General features: G+C 44.9%; 1 protein-coding gene across 1 annotated transcript in view; it reads left to right on the forward strand.

The window, feature by feature from the left end:
• RGL3 (ral guanine nucleotide dissociation stimulator like 3) overlaps window positions 1-1431 on the forward strand; it is a 40475-nt gene extending 39044 nt beyond the window's left edge. The window contains exons 16-17 of the mRNA XM_060759777.2: window positions 354-480; window positions 580-1431. Of these exons, the coding sequence (XP_060615760.2) occupies window positions 354-480; window positions 580-1151 (699 nt within the window). The 3' untranslated portion in view covers window positions 1152-1431. The remainder of the gene's footprint in view (window positions 1-353; window positions 481-579) is intronic.
• The last annotated feature ends 13706 nt before the right edge of the window (window positions 1432-15137 follow it).

Genomic DNA, 15137 nt, shown 5'->3' on the forward strand with positions numbered 1-15137 from the left:
AGCTACAGAAAGCCACCTTACTGGGATCTGAATGCATTATTCACGGATACATCACACAGTCCTAAACACTTGGGAAGTGTCTGGCGTGTGATCCAATACAACAGCCAGCAGAGTGTCTGCTGTGGACTCATTTTCTGTGTTTCAAATAATAATAATAATAATAATAATCTTTCTTACCTGTCTCTCATTGCTAAAACACATAATCAAAACACAAGATCCTTTAAAATGACTGTAAAATCATGAATGCATGTTCTGCAGAAGTGAGGGGGACAACTGTAGTTGTCTTATTTGGTCTCATGAATGTGTTTGACACTGGATTGCTCCACTGCCATAACTCTAAATTGTCTCCACAGATCACCAGCCAAGACAAGACCACAGCTGTAGTTCAGCGTGCCTTGCAGAAACACAACCTAGAAGGGGACCTAGAAGGGGACACCCCAGGCGACTACCAACTCCTACAGCTTTTAGAAGATGGCCAAGGTGAGAAAAAGGGACATGGGCTCAGAGTGGTGGTGAAGATGTGAAAGCAATGCCAGGAGTCCTCACATCTTTCTTTCTCTTTCTCTTTTTCATCATAAGAACTGCTGATTCCTGGTGGGGCCAACGTTTTCTACGCCATGAATCCTACTGGTCCTCATGACTTCCTCCTGTGCCACAAGAAAGGAGCCACCAAAGCCCCAGTCTTAGGGATTGCACAGGCTAGTCACAAAACTGCCCCACAACGTGCAGTTTCTTTCAAGAACTGTGGCACCAAGATGCTCTCCAGCACTTCATGCCCCACCTCTTCTTCCAGTACCCCAAACCTTTCATCTCCTAGCCCAGAAAGACGCTACCCATCACTCCTTGGTTTGGACCCAGAGTTCAGCCCAAATCTCCTGGCACCCTCATTTCCACCCTCCCCCTCTTGGTCCTTGGGAATCCAGGCTCAAAGTGTCTCCTTGGAGTCTCCACTTCCTTCTCCGACCTTGACTCATTTAGAAACAATGGGCTCCTTCAGGCCAGCCCTGCCTAACACAGATCTACCTTCTTCATTGCAGAACCCAGAAGCCTCTGCTCCTCTGCCCCAATCACCCCCTCACTATTCCTCGGAGCCCTGCTTTTGGTCAAAGTCCTCTAAACAGAAGGTTGTCCATCACCTGTCAGCTCCTTAATCTCTTAATAGCCCAGGCATGAGGCCCCAGGACAAAGAAGTAAATCCCCAGGGGTGGAGTTGATATATCTGCTAGAGAGAAAAATAATATTTCAAATATATATTCAAAACATGGTTGAAAAATGTGTTTTTTGAGTGCAGAAAAACCTTGGGTTGATGAGAATCTTTGTGGTTTAGGAGATATTATGCTCATACATCGCACAAGGGAAAGGTGAGAGGGGAAACCAAATTTGGTTGTTGTAGGTTTTTTGGGCTGTATGGCTATGCCCTTGAAGCATTCTCTCCTGACATTTCACCTGCATCTATGGCAGGCATCCTCAGAGGTTGTGAGATGTAGGTGAAACGTCAGGAGAGAATACTTCAAGAACATGGCCATACAGCCCGAAAAACCTACAACAAGCCAGTGACTTCAGCCATGAAAGCCTTCGACAATACATGGAAACCAAGTTCTTCCTATCTTTTTCCCCAAACTAAAATGATTACTATGTAGTTGTAAACATACAAAAAACAGCCTTAAAAGACAACCATATTAGTAGAGATGATAAAGAGGCTGACTACCCACGAAGGATTACTACTACCACATCAGGTCTGGATTGTTTTCTATGGGCGAGCAGATGGCAACTCCAGGAAGGCATATGTTCTGTAGCAGGAACTAGAGCTGATGTGGTCTATCCAATGCAGTCTTCTGAATCAGCACTCCAAATGACCAAACCAAATCTAAAGATGACCAAAAACTAATTCGTAACTCTTTTGGTACTAATGTTGGAGAGTGGTCTGATCACCATACTCAATATATCCTATATGCATGGGAGTATTGGGGTAATGATACAAAAGGTTTGCTAGGCTAGACCCTCTTTCACTCAGACTCAGCCCCCCCCTGAAACTCAGCCCCCTCCGAACCTCCCCCCCCCCCGAAAAAGTTCACCCCCCCCCCCCCGAAACGAAATCCTGGCTACGGGCCTGATTGCAGCAGATGGTCTGTAGTTTGCTCTTCTCCACACTCGCATGTCATGGATTCCACTTTGTAGCCCCATTTCTTGAGGTTGGCTCTGCATCTCGTGGTGCCAGAGCGCAGTCTGTTCAGCGCCTTCCAAGTCGCCCAGTTTTCTGTGTGCCCTTGAGGGAGTCTCTCATTTGGTATCAGCCATTGATTGAGGTTCTGGGTTTGAGCCTGCCACTTTTGGACTCTCGCTTGCTGAGATGTTCCAGTGAGTGTCGCGATAGATCTTAGAAAGCTATGTCTTGATTTAAGTCGTTGGCGTGCTGGCTGATACCCAAACAAGGGATGAGCTGGTGATGTCTCTGCCTTGGTCCTTTCACTATTGGCTGCTACTTCCCGGTGGATGTCAGGTGGTGCAATACCCGCTAAACAGTGTAATTTCTCCAGTTGTGTAGGGCACAGACACCCCATGATAATGTGGCATGTCTCATCTACTGTTTTAGCGTGGTGAGATGTGTTCCACACTGGGCATGCATACTCAGCAGCAGAGTAGCATATGAAATGCACTGGCAATGATAATAACCTTAACAGTGGCCCTACCTAAAAAGTCTTTATCAGAGATAACATGCACATTATTTTGCTGGTTGGCTGATAAATACATGTAGCTGATTTTAAAAACCCTTAGAAATCAACTGCATGTTGTTATTGACACCCTTTGTTCACACCACAGACAATAGAATGAATGATAGCTCAGCAATTTAGGGCTGAATGATTTCTGGTTTTGAGGTTCCTTTTCTCAAGGAACGTCACTCTGAGATCAGAGACAGTGTGTCCTGGTTAATGAAGTCTTCTCACAGTTGTTTTTTTTTACCACTAAAAGATCATATTTGTGTCCATATTTTCTTTCGGGTAGAGACTCTCTCTTTTTATCAAATGAAGTAGAACCTGACAGACAATTGATGGAAGATGAGTATGTCTATGAACCCCTGAAACTGTGGATGACATTATTTAATCCTGTAATATCGCAACCAGAGTTGGTATCTGGGTTGTGTATACCACTCTGGCAACTTGAGGCATTTAACTGGTACTACATGTATCTAAATATTGTAATAATAAACATTTTAGTCTATGAAATGTCATGTTTGTTGGGCTTTGTTTTCCCACTTTATATGTGTGTGTGTGTGTGTGTGTGTGTATGTATTATTGTACTATGTTAATAATATATTGTATGTATATACACCTTGTAAGCCGCTCTGAGTCCCCTTCGGGGTGAGAAGGGCGGCATATAAATGTCGTAAATAAATAAATAAATGTATGCCAAATGGGGAAGAATACTGTTACAATCTTATAGCATTTGAAGACATGCCAGGAATTAAACTTACATTTCCAAAAGAACTATTTCCTACTATTTTGATTTCAAATGCAGAGTGGGCCAGGTTGCCACCCTCCATATATTGCAATAAATAATAATAATAATAATAATAATAATAATAATAATAAACCTTATTTGTATCCCACCCTATCTCCCCGATGAGGACTCAGTGCGGCCAACAACATATAATGGCAATATACAATGCCGTATAATACAACCAGCTCATAGGTAAATGTAAAGGTAAAGGTTTTCCCCTGACATTAAGTCCAGCTGTGTCCAACTCTGAGGGTTGGTGCTCATCTCCATTTCTTTTTTTTAAATTATTTTAATTTTTTTAATTATTGATCGTAAGAGCTGTTCAGCAGCGGAATTCTCTGCCTCAGAGTGTGGTGGAGAAGCAAAGACCACCAGCATTGAAGCGATGGTCCTCCGCCATCAACTCCGCTGGACCGGCCATGTTGTCCGGATGCCTGACCACCGTCTCCCAAAGCAGTTGCTCTACTCCGAACTCAAGAACGGAAAACAGAATGTGGGTGGACAGGAAAAGAGATTTAAAGACGGGCTCAAAGCCAACCTTAAAAACTCTGGCATAGACACTGAGAACTTGGAAGCCCTGGCCCTTATGTGGATTAAGGGGTGCTCCTATGGGCAGTCTCCTACCAAACATTGACATTTCTCTCCCAGAACCCTGCTTCATGAGCATGGTAATGTTTACATTAATTTGATAATTAGAAATACCGATATTTCATCACCACTTCTTTTTTCCTGTAATTCCTCCTTCATAGTAATCTTGTCTTTTGGAATTGCACTACTGCTAACTTTTAAAGTTTCAGACTTCTGCAACTGAGAGTAATGAAATTGGGAGGAACGGAGAGCAGCCCAGAGGAAGGGGGGGGGGGGATCTGCCTTAAGAACAATGTGTCCTGTCTCCTCGAGGGTAAGTGGATTAGGAGGGAATAATAATAATAATAATAATAATAATAATAATAATAATAATAATACAATCATCTATATATATAAATTTCCTACTGGCGTCCAACGGGGAAGCAAAACTCTAAAACCCCTCCACAAAACTCTACCAAAATTGCCATGCCCCAAGGACAACCCACTAGGTACAAACTAATCCACTCAGAAATCAAAACCACACAACAACAACCACAAAAAAAGGCAAAATAACTGAGCATGCGCACTAGCGCAAGCTCCCCGACGCGCGCGCACACATGGCCCCTCCCCCTCCCCCCCCCCCGGCGCGGCACACACACACACACACATGCGCGCGCGCCCCCTCACCCACCTGGCGCGGCACACACACCTGCACGCGCGCGCCCCCTCACCCCCCCATGCGGCACACACATAATAATAATAATAATAATAATAATAATAATAATAATAATAATAATACAATAATCTATATATATAAATTTCCTACTGGCGTCCAACGGGGAAGCAAAACTCTAAAACCCCTCCACAAAACTCTACCAAAATTGCCATGCCCCAAGGACAACCCACTAGGTACAAACTAATCCACTCAGAAATCAAAACCACACAACAACAACCACAAAATAACTGAGCATGCACTGGCGCAAGCTCCCCGACGCGCGCGCACACATGGCCCCTCCCCCTCCCCCCCCGGCGCGGCACACACACACACACACACACATGCGCGTGCGCGCCCCCTCACCCACCTGGCGCGGCACACACACCTGCACGCGCGCGCCCCCTCACCCCCCCATGCGGCACACACACATGCGCGTGCGCGCCCCCTCACCCCCCCGCGTGGCACACACACACGTGCGCCCCCTCACCCCCCCGCGCGGCACACACACACACGCGGCACCCCTTCTAAACCCATCCCCCTCCCCTCCTCCCTCTTACCCTCCTCACGTTACCTCCAAGCCACGCCCCCTTTTAAACCCATCCCCCTCCCCTCCTCCCTCTTACCCTTCTCACATTACCTCCAAGCCACGCCCCCTTCTAATCTGTCAAGGAAGAAAGGAGAGAAAGAGGGAGGGAAAGAAAGAAGGAAGGAATGAGGTAGAAAAGGAAGAAAGGAGAGAAAGAGGGAGGGAAAGAAAAAGGGCGGAGGAAGGCAAGTTAGAGAAGGAAGGAGAGAAGGAAAGAAAAAAGGGAAAGAAGGAAGGAAAGAAGGAGCGAAGGAAGGGGGAAGATGTAGAGAAAGAGGGAGGGAAGGAAAGATGGAAAGAGAGAAGGAAGAAAAGAGAGACTGCAGAAGAGAAAAAGGAAGAAGGAAGGAAAGAGGGAGCGAAGGAAGGGGATAAGATGTAGAGAAAGAGGGAGGGAAAGAAAGGAGGAAAGAGAGAAGGAAGAAAAGAGAGACAGCAGAAGAGAAAGAAAAAGGGGGAAGGAAGGAAAGCGATAGAGAAGGAAGGAAGGAGAGAAGGAAAGACGGGAAGGAAGGAAGGAAACAGGGAGTGAAGGAAGGAGGGAAAGAAGGGGAGATAGGGGGAAGGTTGGCCACAGCAACGTGTGGCGGGTACATCTAGTATAATTATATATTTTATATTACATGTAATATTACTAATAATATTACAATATATTGGTATAGTACAATATAATGATATATAATACTGATATTGCACTATGCTAATAATATAATATATTGTATGTATATATATCTTGTAAGCTGCTAAGAGTCCCTTCAGGGTGAGAAGGGCGGCATATAAATTTGGGATCTGCAGGTTGCTCCTCCTGTTCGTGTGTGCTTTTGACTCGGATTGGATTGGATTCTCGTGAGTATGGATTTTCCCCTTCCTTGACCTTGGACCCTTGACTATGACGCTGCTTCTGTGGATTTTGGAACTTCGCTACTTCGGATTCTGCTTGCTATGACCCTGGACTTCGCTTGTCTACGCTTTCTTCCCTGCGGCTTCTGTTCTGTCGCGCTCTGGGCCTGTAAATAATTGTCTTTAGAACAGGGCATGCAACCCTTGCCCAGCAGGAAGCCAGGGGGCCCTAAGAGAAGTTCTCAGAGGTTTTCCACTACAAATGATCTTTAGATGGCTTGTGAAGTATAACAAAGTTCTTTATTAACGAACAATCAAACAGAAACTTCTCTTGTCTTCAATAAAGCTAAACAAATGCTTCCAAACTTTATGCAACTGGTGACTTCCTAATCTTGCCCACGAAGGACAGGCAACTGTCTTCAATAACTTCTTCTTTATTTTAAATGGAAAATCCCCTTTTTAACTTCTCCCAGGCTGACTGTAATCTAACCCTTACTGATGTGGGCTCCGCTACTGGGTCGAACTGCATCTCGAAGCACCGAGTGGACCTACCAGTAAAGGCTTAGATGTTCTCCAGCTGGAGTTCTTTGGTCTTTAGGGCTGTTTTCCTGGAAATCTTTGGAGACTCTTAAGACTGTTTTCCCCCGGAAAGTCTTAGATGCTCTTAAGACTGTTTCCCCCCGGAAAGTCTTAAGGGTTGAAGCTTTTGTACGGGGAAGCTTGCACACATCCTATACATTAGCTTTCCTTGCTGAGACTAACTAAAAATGGCTCCCTTACCTTCCCAATTGCCCTGAGCAAGGGGCGGAACCAAACTTAACAATGATGGACAGGTGACTTGCCCTACGACTGCAACCAAAGGAAGCCACCTATCTGCAGAATCCCAGGAACCTTGGACTGCAAACAAACATTTAATACAAAGCAAATAAAATTGGAGCTCCAGCACAGCTTCTCTGTTTTGTTAACCATTTGCGTGCTATGCTTTTTGGTGATTTCGGAGTACTATGTTTGATTCGGTTCTTTTTTCTGGATAATCCGGATTATACTTTGGTTTACCCTTTTGAACCAGGACTGGTTTTACCTTCGAGTTTTGACCAGAGGCATTGAGTTAAGTGTCTCTGAGTCTTTTACTTTGCTTCAATAAACTCTTTTTTGGAACTAACTCTGAGTCTGGCCTTTTAAGGTGTCTGTGTTCTGACAGTCCCCGACTGATGACATATGCAAGAGACAAGATGTAATAATAACAATAAAGTAAAATTATTGTTATTGGTGAAAACCTGGCTTTGGAACCTGGCATTTGATGAGTGAATCAATAACTCTTGACCACACGGACGGATGATGATGAATTATGATTTTATTCAGATGACTTGGCCTTATGTAATTATATGATTATATTTTAATGTGTTTTATAAAGAGTTTTATAGAGTGTGATGTTTTAACGATTGTGTATGAACTCCTCTGTTGTAAACGGGCCTGAGTCCCTCGTCGGAGGTAAGAAGACCGGTATATAAAAGTTCTAAATAAAATTAATTAATTAATTAATTAATTAAAATGTAATAAAAATAATATTAAGAGTAAAATAATTTTAATGTAATAATATTAATAGAGTAAAATAATAATTGTAATAATAGAAAAATTATTAATGTAATAAATAAAACCAAATAAATAAATAAATAAAACTCATGTTTGAAAGAGATCGGGTAAAGTTATATTCGAGGAAGAGTGTGTTTGTGTGTGTAAAGCTAAATAACAGCCAAATGGAAGGAAAGATCAGATAAGAGCCTGTGACTTCAATATCTCTGTGATGATGTTTTCAAGAAGCACAAGTGGTTGGAATAAACAACTCTTGTGCAAGAGAAGCACATTTCGGCAGCCTTATCATGGCCCAACACTTTCTTGTTTGTGCCTACTTTTCTCCTCCAAACCCACACCTCCCACATATATCACTGGCACTAAAAGGAAAGAGACTTGCTTTGAAATGCGCTGGCTGAGCTGCCAGCACATTTCAAGGACTACACATAAGATATTAAGAAAGGAACGATGCTTCCAAAGTGCTGTATTTTGTACTCTGCCAATTGCCTTTCTAAACCTTAAAGCATTCACCCAGACTAACGTCAGATTTGAGAAGAACTTTTGTAATATTTATTCTCAATCTAACTTTTACTTATAGGTTTGGTAAGGTTATCAATCCCCCCCCCCCCTTTGTCTGCTTATCAAGAACACAGCCAACTAATTTCCTTTGCTACAGTTGCACAATGGCAACAGATGACAGTTTAATGTATTGTCGAAGGCTTTCATGACCAGAATCACTAGGTTGTTGTAGGTTTTTCCGGGCTATGTGGCCATGTTTGGAGGCATTTTCTCCTGACGTTTCGCCTGCATCTATGGCAAGCATCCTCAGAGGTAGTGAGGTCTGTTGGAAGTAGGAAAATGGGTTTATATATCTGTGGAATGACCAGGGTGGGACAAAGGACTTCTGTCTGCAGTTTCTAAGGGGCACTGAAATTAATTTGAGAGAAACCTCACTTTCCACAGGTATGATGCTCACACGCTTCTTTTCTCTCACCATTATCTCTTGTCATTTTTTATTCACATGAGCAAAGAAAGGACACCACTGTCAGATAAAGCATTTGCAGATTTCTGGGCCTCGATCGTCTTGTCTAGCTCTCCAGGTGAAAAGAAAGGACCTCAGGGTGAAAACAAGGTCTTGGAAACTGTAAGAGGGTGCAGTCGTCCCTCCACAATTGCAGTTTTGACTTATCAATTTGATTTAAAATGTTCTCTCTAGGTCCTTCAATGTTAATCCTAGATGGTTTCTCTCTCAGATAAAAAAAAATAGCCATTTCTTTGTATTGTCGAAGACTTTCGTGGCCAGAATCACTGGGTTGTAAGTTTTTCAGGCTATATGGCCATGTTCTAGAAGCATTCTCTCCTGACGTTTCGCCTGCATCTGTGGCAAGCCTCCTCAGAGGTTGTGAGATCTGTTGGAAACTCAATTTTATATAAACCCATTTTTCCTAGTTTCCAACAGACTCATAACCTCTGAGGATGCTTGCCATAGATGCAGGCAAAATGTCAGGAGAGAATGCTTCTAGAACATGGCCATATAGCTCGAAAAACCTACAACAACCCAGCCATTTCTTTGTTTGCAGTCTTTCACTTTCACTGGTGGCAGGCCTGTAGCCGGGGAAGAGGGGGGCTTAAGGGGCATCACCCCCCCCCCCGAAATTCTCAGGGTGGTCCGCAAGAAGGCCTTACTGGTACATTATTTAAACTGTTATGTTTATTCATATCATGATCTGATCACCATGCTCAATATATCCCTTATCAGGCCCGTAGCCAGGATTTTGATTTGGGGGAGGGGGGCTGAATTTGAGGGAAAGAGGGTCTACCCTAGCAAACCTTTTGTATCGTTGCCCCAATACCCCCATGCATATGGGATATATTGAGTATGGTGATCAGATCATGATATGAATAAACATAACAGTTTAAATAATGTACCAGTAAGGCCTTTTCGCGAACCACCATGAGAATTTCAAGGGGGGGGGGCTGAAGCCCCCCAAGCCCCCCCCCCCCACCAGTTACATGCCTGGCCCTTATGCATGGGGTTATTGGGATAATGGTTCAAAAGGTTTGCTAGGGTAGATCCTCGCCCCCCCCCCCCCAAATCAAAATCCTGGCTACTGGCCTGACTGGTGGAGCCCCCAGTAGCACAGTGGGTTAAACCTCTGTGCTGGCAGGACTGAAGACCAACAGGTCGCAGGTTCAAATCCGGGGAGAGCGTGGATGAGCTCCCTCTATCAGCTCCAGCTCCTCATTCGTGGACATGAGAGAAGCCTCTCACAAGGATGGTAAAAACATCAAAACATCCAAGCGCCCCCTGGGCAACATTCTTACAGATTGCCAATTCTCTCACACCAGAAGCAACTTGCAGTTTCTCAAGTCGCTTCTGACATGACAAAAACTTTCACTGGTGTACTGTGCTTTAACCACAGTGAATGTGGAGGGCTTATTATGTTGATTAAGTGTTATTTATTTGAACGGCATACTCTCTGAAACTATGGATGAAGCTTCAAGTGGTGTTCCTCATGTCAGGGAGAGGTCATTATTAGATTTCATATTTTTTGCCTTCAACTCTCAAGGCCTGTAAACCCCTAGTCGAATAGGAATGTTGCTCTTTCACGCTGACTTCCAAAGAATGTCCAATCTGTTATCTATATAAATAAAAATGTAATGTTCATTTGTGGGATTAACATAACTCAAAAACCACTGGATGAATTGACACCAAATTTGGACACAAGACACCTATCAGGCCAACAAGTGATCATTACTCATAAAAACACTGAAATACACAGTGGAAGAGACTTAAAAGTCAAAATACAAGATACATTACAACACATGCACAAAACCACATATATACACATATACACAGACTGGGCCACAGCAACACGTGGCAGGAGGTGGCTAATAGAATCATAAAGTTGCAAGGTAACCCAAGGACCATTTTACATCCCATATATCAGTTATGATCCCATCTGCATAACAGAAACTGTGTACTCATTCTGAGGTGGAAGATGGCTCTGAGGACCCTTCCACGCAGCTGAATAAAATCCCACATTTTCTGCTTTGAACTGGAATATATGGCAGTGTGGACTCAGATAACCCAGATCAATGGCGATATTGAGCGATTTTCTGCCTTGAAATCTTGGGTTGTATGGCTGTGTGGAAAGGCCCTTTGTTAGACTAAACCATACTAGCAGAACTTACAGAAATTGTTTAGAAGGCAATTCCCAGAATCCTTTAGCTATCATGGCCACTTTTGCAAACTCTGGCCAATATCCAGCACTATTCTGGAGGAACACAAATCCTAATTAGCATACTTGTACTAGTCATTGTGGGTGGACAAGGACAGTTTAAAGGGGCTGAAGCTATGGAACATTTTGAAGCCAGAAGCCCCTTTGTATATACACGTAGGAGTTTTATTTTTGAGCTCCTAGAGCAGAGAGTGCTAGACATCTCACCTTGCCTTTGTTCCAAAACAGAGCCAATCTGTTGCTCACCTCTCCATTTGTTCCACACATGTAAAATGAGGTTAGAACAGTCAGTGAGAAATCTGCAACCCTTCTCTTTTGGAACTATTGGCAGCTTCACAGGAGAAGAAACTTGTGGATATTTTGGTGTGTGTACAGAGGCGGCCCTAGGTAATTTTCAACGGTAAGCAAACAGTATTTTAGCACCCCCCCCCCCCCAACCAATCCTTGATATATATTTTCTGTTCGTCGTGGGAGTTCTGTGTGCCATATTTGGTTCAATTCCATCATTGGTGGAGTTCAGAATGCTCTTTGACTGTAGGTGAACAATACATCCCAGTAACTACACTTGCCGCACTTGTTCCATTGCCTGGCCCGCTTTGGGTCCGGAGGCATGCCTGTAGACCCCAGCGTGTGCACCAAAAGTCACCTCTTCTCCTGACTATCTCCTCAGCCATTGGGACCAAGAGAGAGAGAGAGAGAGAGAGAGAGAGGTGGAGATGCCCACCTTTCCTGAAGGTAGGCGCAAAAACAAAGGAGGGAGCGGAGGTGGGAGATACCTCCAGCTGGAGGGGCTCTCTCTCTCTCTCTCTCTCTCTCTCTCTCTTGGTCCCAAAAGTCAGGAGAAGAGGCGACTTTTGGTGCGCACGCTGGGGTCTTCAGACACGCCTCCGGACCCGAAGTGGGCCAGGCACGGCGGCTCCACCCCTTGGCCCACCCGCGGATTGGGGAGAGGAGAGGAGGCGGGTGGAGCGCCAGGGGATCGGGAAAGGGAGCCGGTCATGGGGAAGGGATCAAACACTGAGAACGATTGAGCACCGGCTCTGCTCGCGCACCCGGTGGCCGGGTGGAGCAGGAACGAGAGGGGCTAGGCGAGGCTCAAGGGCCCGGCCCCTTTGGGAAGAGGATCGCCTGGCAGCGAGGCAAGAAAGCCAAGGCTCCCCCCGGACTGCCAGGACTATTGTGAACTGAGGGGGCGCTCCTCAAGTGGCGGTCGAGGGGCATTTACAGAGGCGCCTCTGCGCCCCTGGCAAAAAAAAGTGTTCTGCGACCGCTTACTTCGCGTAATGGACGAGCTGCCCCTGTGTGTGTATGTGTGGTGCATCCAGCCTCATTCCTCCCTGGCTCCTTCTCTAATTGTATAACTGTGGCAAACAAATTCCGGGGTCACCAATCAACCATGGGGTGCAGGCCCGTAGCCAGGATTTTGATTTGGGGGGTGCTGAGTTTGATTTGGGGGGGGGCTGAGTTTGATTCAAGGGGGGCTGAGGATCTAAACTAGCAAACCTTTGTATCATTATCCCAATAGCCCCATGCATATGGGATATATTGAGCATGGTGATTGTGCAGGTACAGCTGTACCAGGATCTCCAATTTTGTTTGCTTTGCATTGAATGTTTGTTATGGTCCTAAGTTTCAGGAACTCTGCAGATAGGTGGCTTCTTTTGGCTGCAATCATAGGGCAAGCCACCTGTCAATTATAGTTAGGTTCCCTGGTCCCGCCCCCTTTTTGGGTTTTAGAGGGAATAGGAGCCATTTTGAATTCAGTCCACACAGAGAAGCCTTTCACACAGGACATAAAACCAAGAGCTCCTGTAGAAAGCTTCGTCTTTCGTCTTCTATGGCTTGGCCGGGGAGATACAGCCTCACGGCTTGGCCGGGGAGATATATAGCCTACAGCTTGACCGGGGTTATACAGCCCTAAAGCTCCTTTGCTGAAGGACTTCAGTCAGCCATCACGGAAACCTGAATTCTTTTTCCCCTGGAAGTCTACAAAGCTCTGCTTGGTAAGGGTCACTTGCGGAAGCCAGAAGCAGTTGGTACCGGGTGCAGGGGCTCCACGCCAACAGAGGTAAAGACAGACTGCCCAGATTAGAAGTTAAGGATTTCCCCATTAGTTACAGTGCCTGTTCCCTGTGGACAAGCTTGAGAGAGAGCCAATAGACTGTTAAGAAAGCCTTAAAGTACCTGTTTGTTTTCATTAATAAAGAACTTTGTTGAACCTTTAAGCAATCTAAAGACTCTGTTTTAAGGAAATCCAAAGGCCTTTAATCTGAGGCAGCCCCGGCGTCCCGTTGGGCACACAGAATTTATGTCCTGTCTACAGTCTTATGTACAGGCCCAGCATGCGACAGCACAGTGATCATGATATGAATAAACATAACAGTTTAAATAATGTACCAGTAAGGCCTTCTCACGGACCACCCTGAGAATTTCGGGGGGGGGGGGGTGAAGCCCCTCAACCCCCCCCCCCCCCCCCACACACACACACAGCTACATGCCTGGTGGGATGCATCTGGCCATGTTTTATCTTGTACACCCAAGAAACAAGGAGCAATCTTTATCTCTAACATAAGACTACTACTCTTCCTTTGAGACTTCAAGGACACCCATAATCCACCTGGGTACACTCTAGCACCCAATCAGCGCACAAGAGGACAGAGCAGTACCTGGCTGATATTGTGCATACAAATGAGGGGTATTGCATAAGGAGCTATTGGATACCTCCTTCTGCAACATCCTTTAAAGTGCATACTTGTATATACTATCACAGTTGGATTTGCACAAAAGTGGCCCGCCTACATAATTTCTGGTTTATGTATAGAAGTGACAACAGGCCATGCAATACAAATTTAGTCTCAATTGTACACCGTGTTCCAGATGAAAAATATTATGGCTGAAGGACCCAATAGAAAACCATGTCCCAAAGCAAGACAGGTTACTGTACCAATATTTTCTTGAAATCTAGCAAGGAAGAAGTTTGAAGAAGCCACAGGGAGGAAGGAGCAAGCTTGTTTTCTGCTTCCCTGGAGACCAGGACGCGAAACAATGGCTTCAAACTACAAGAAAGGAGATTCCATCTGAACATTAGGAAGAACTTCCTGACTGTGAGAGCTGTTCAGCAGTGGAACTCTCTGCCCCGGAGTGTGGTGGAGGCTCCTTCTTTGGAAGCTTTTAAACAGAGGCTGGATGACCATCTGTCAGGGGTGATTTGAATGCAATATTCCTGCTTCTTGGCAGGGGGTTGGATTGGATGGCCCAGGAGGTCTCTTCCAACTCTATGATTCTATGATTCTATGAATGTTCTTACAGACAGTCCCAGAGTTACAACCATCATAATTAAGAACAGGGTTAAGAACAGGGATTGGCAGCCAGCTTCACTGGCTGCCAATCTGCTTCTGGGCACAATTCAAAGTGCTGGCTTTAGCCTATGAAGCCCAAAATGGTTTCGGTCCAACTTACCTATCCAAAAGTATCCATACGAACCATCTAGAATGCTAAGATCTTCTGGAGAAGCTCGGCTCTCGCTTTTGCCTTCCTCACAGATGCGTCTGGTGGGGACGAGAGACAGGGCCTTCTCAGCGGTGGCCCCTCGACTGTGGAATGCCCTGTTTAGAGAGATAAGATCAGCCCCCTCCCTCCTGTCCTTCTGAAAAATGGTGAAAACCTGACTTTTCGAACAGGCCTTCCCGAATATGGCATAGATATATGATATTATGGACAACTGATGATGCAACTGGATAATGATTTGAGACGGAGACACTTTGATAATGGTTTAAATGTTGTGTATGACTTTTATGTTTTTATAGTGCGGTTAGTATTTTATAATATTAATGATTGTCTTATTTTGTTGTATCTGCTCTGGCATTGAATTGCTGCCTATTGTTAACCGCTCCGAGTCGCCCTTGGGCTGAGTGGGGCGGTATATAAATGTAGCAAATAAATAAATAACAGGACGTGAGATAAATCTATCCCTTGGAAGCAAAATTCACTCCTGGAAGGTATTATCATGGGGAAAAGGTGTCTCCACTGAACCTTTATCACCAATCCTTGTTTCCGCAACAAGACACATTTTTCAAAATCCAGTAATCCCGGGGACAGAAAGTGAGGTGAAATCTAT

The sequence above is a fragment of the Anolis sagrei genome, chromosome 2 (assembly GCF_037176765.1).
Source record: "Anolis sagrei isolate rAnoSag1 chromosome 2, rAnoSag1.mat, whole genome shotgun sequence".
NCBI classification, from domain to species: domain Eukaryota; kingdom Metazoa; phylum Chordata; class Lepidosauria; order Squamata; family Dactyloidae; genus Anolis; species Anolis sagrei.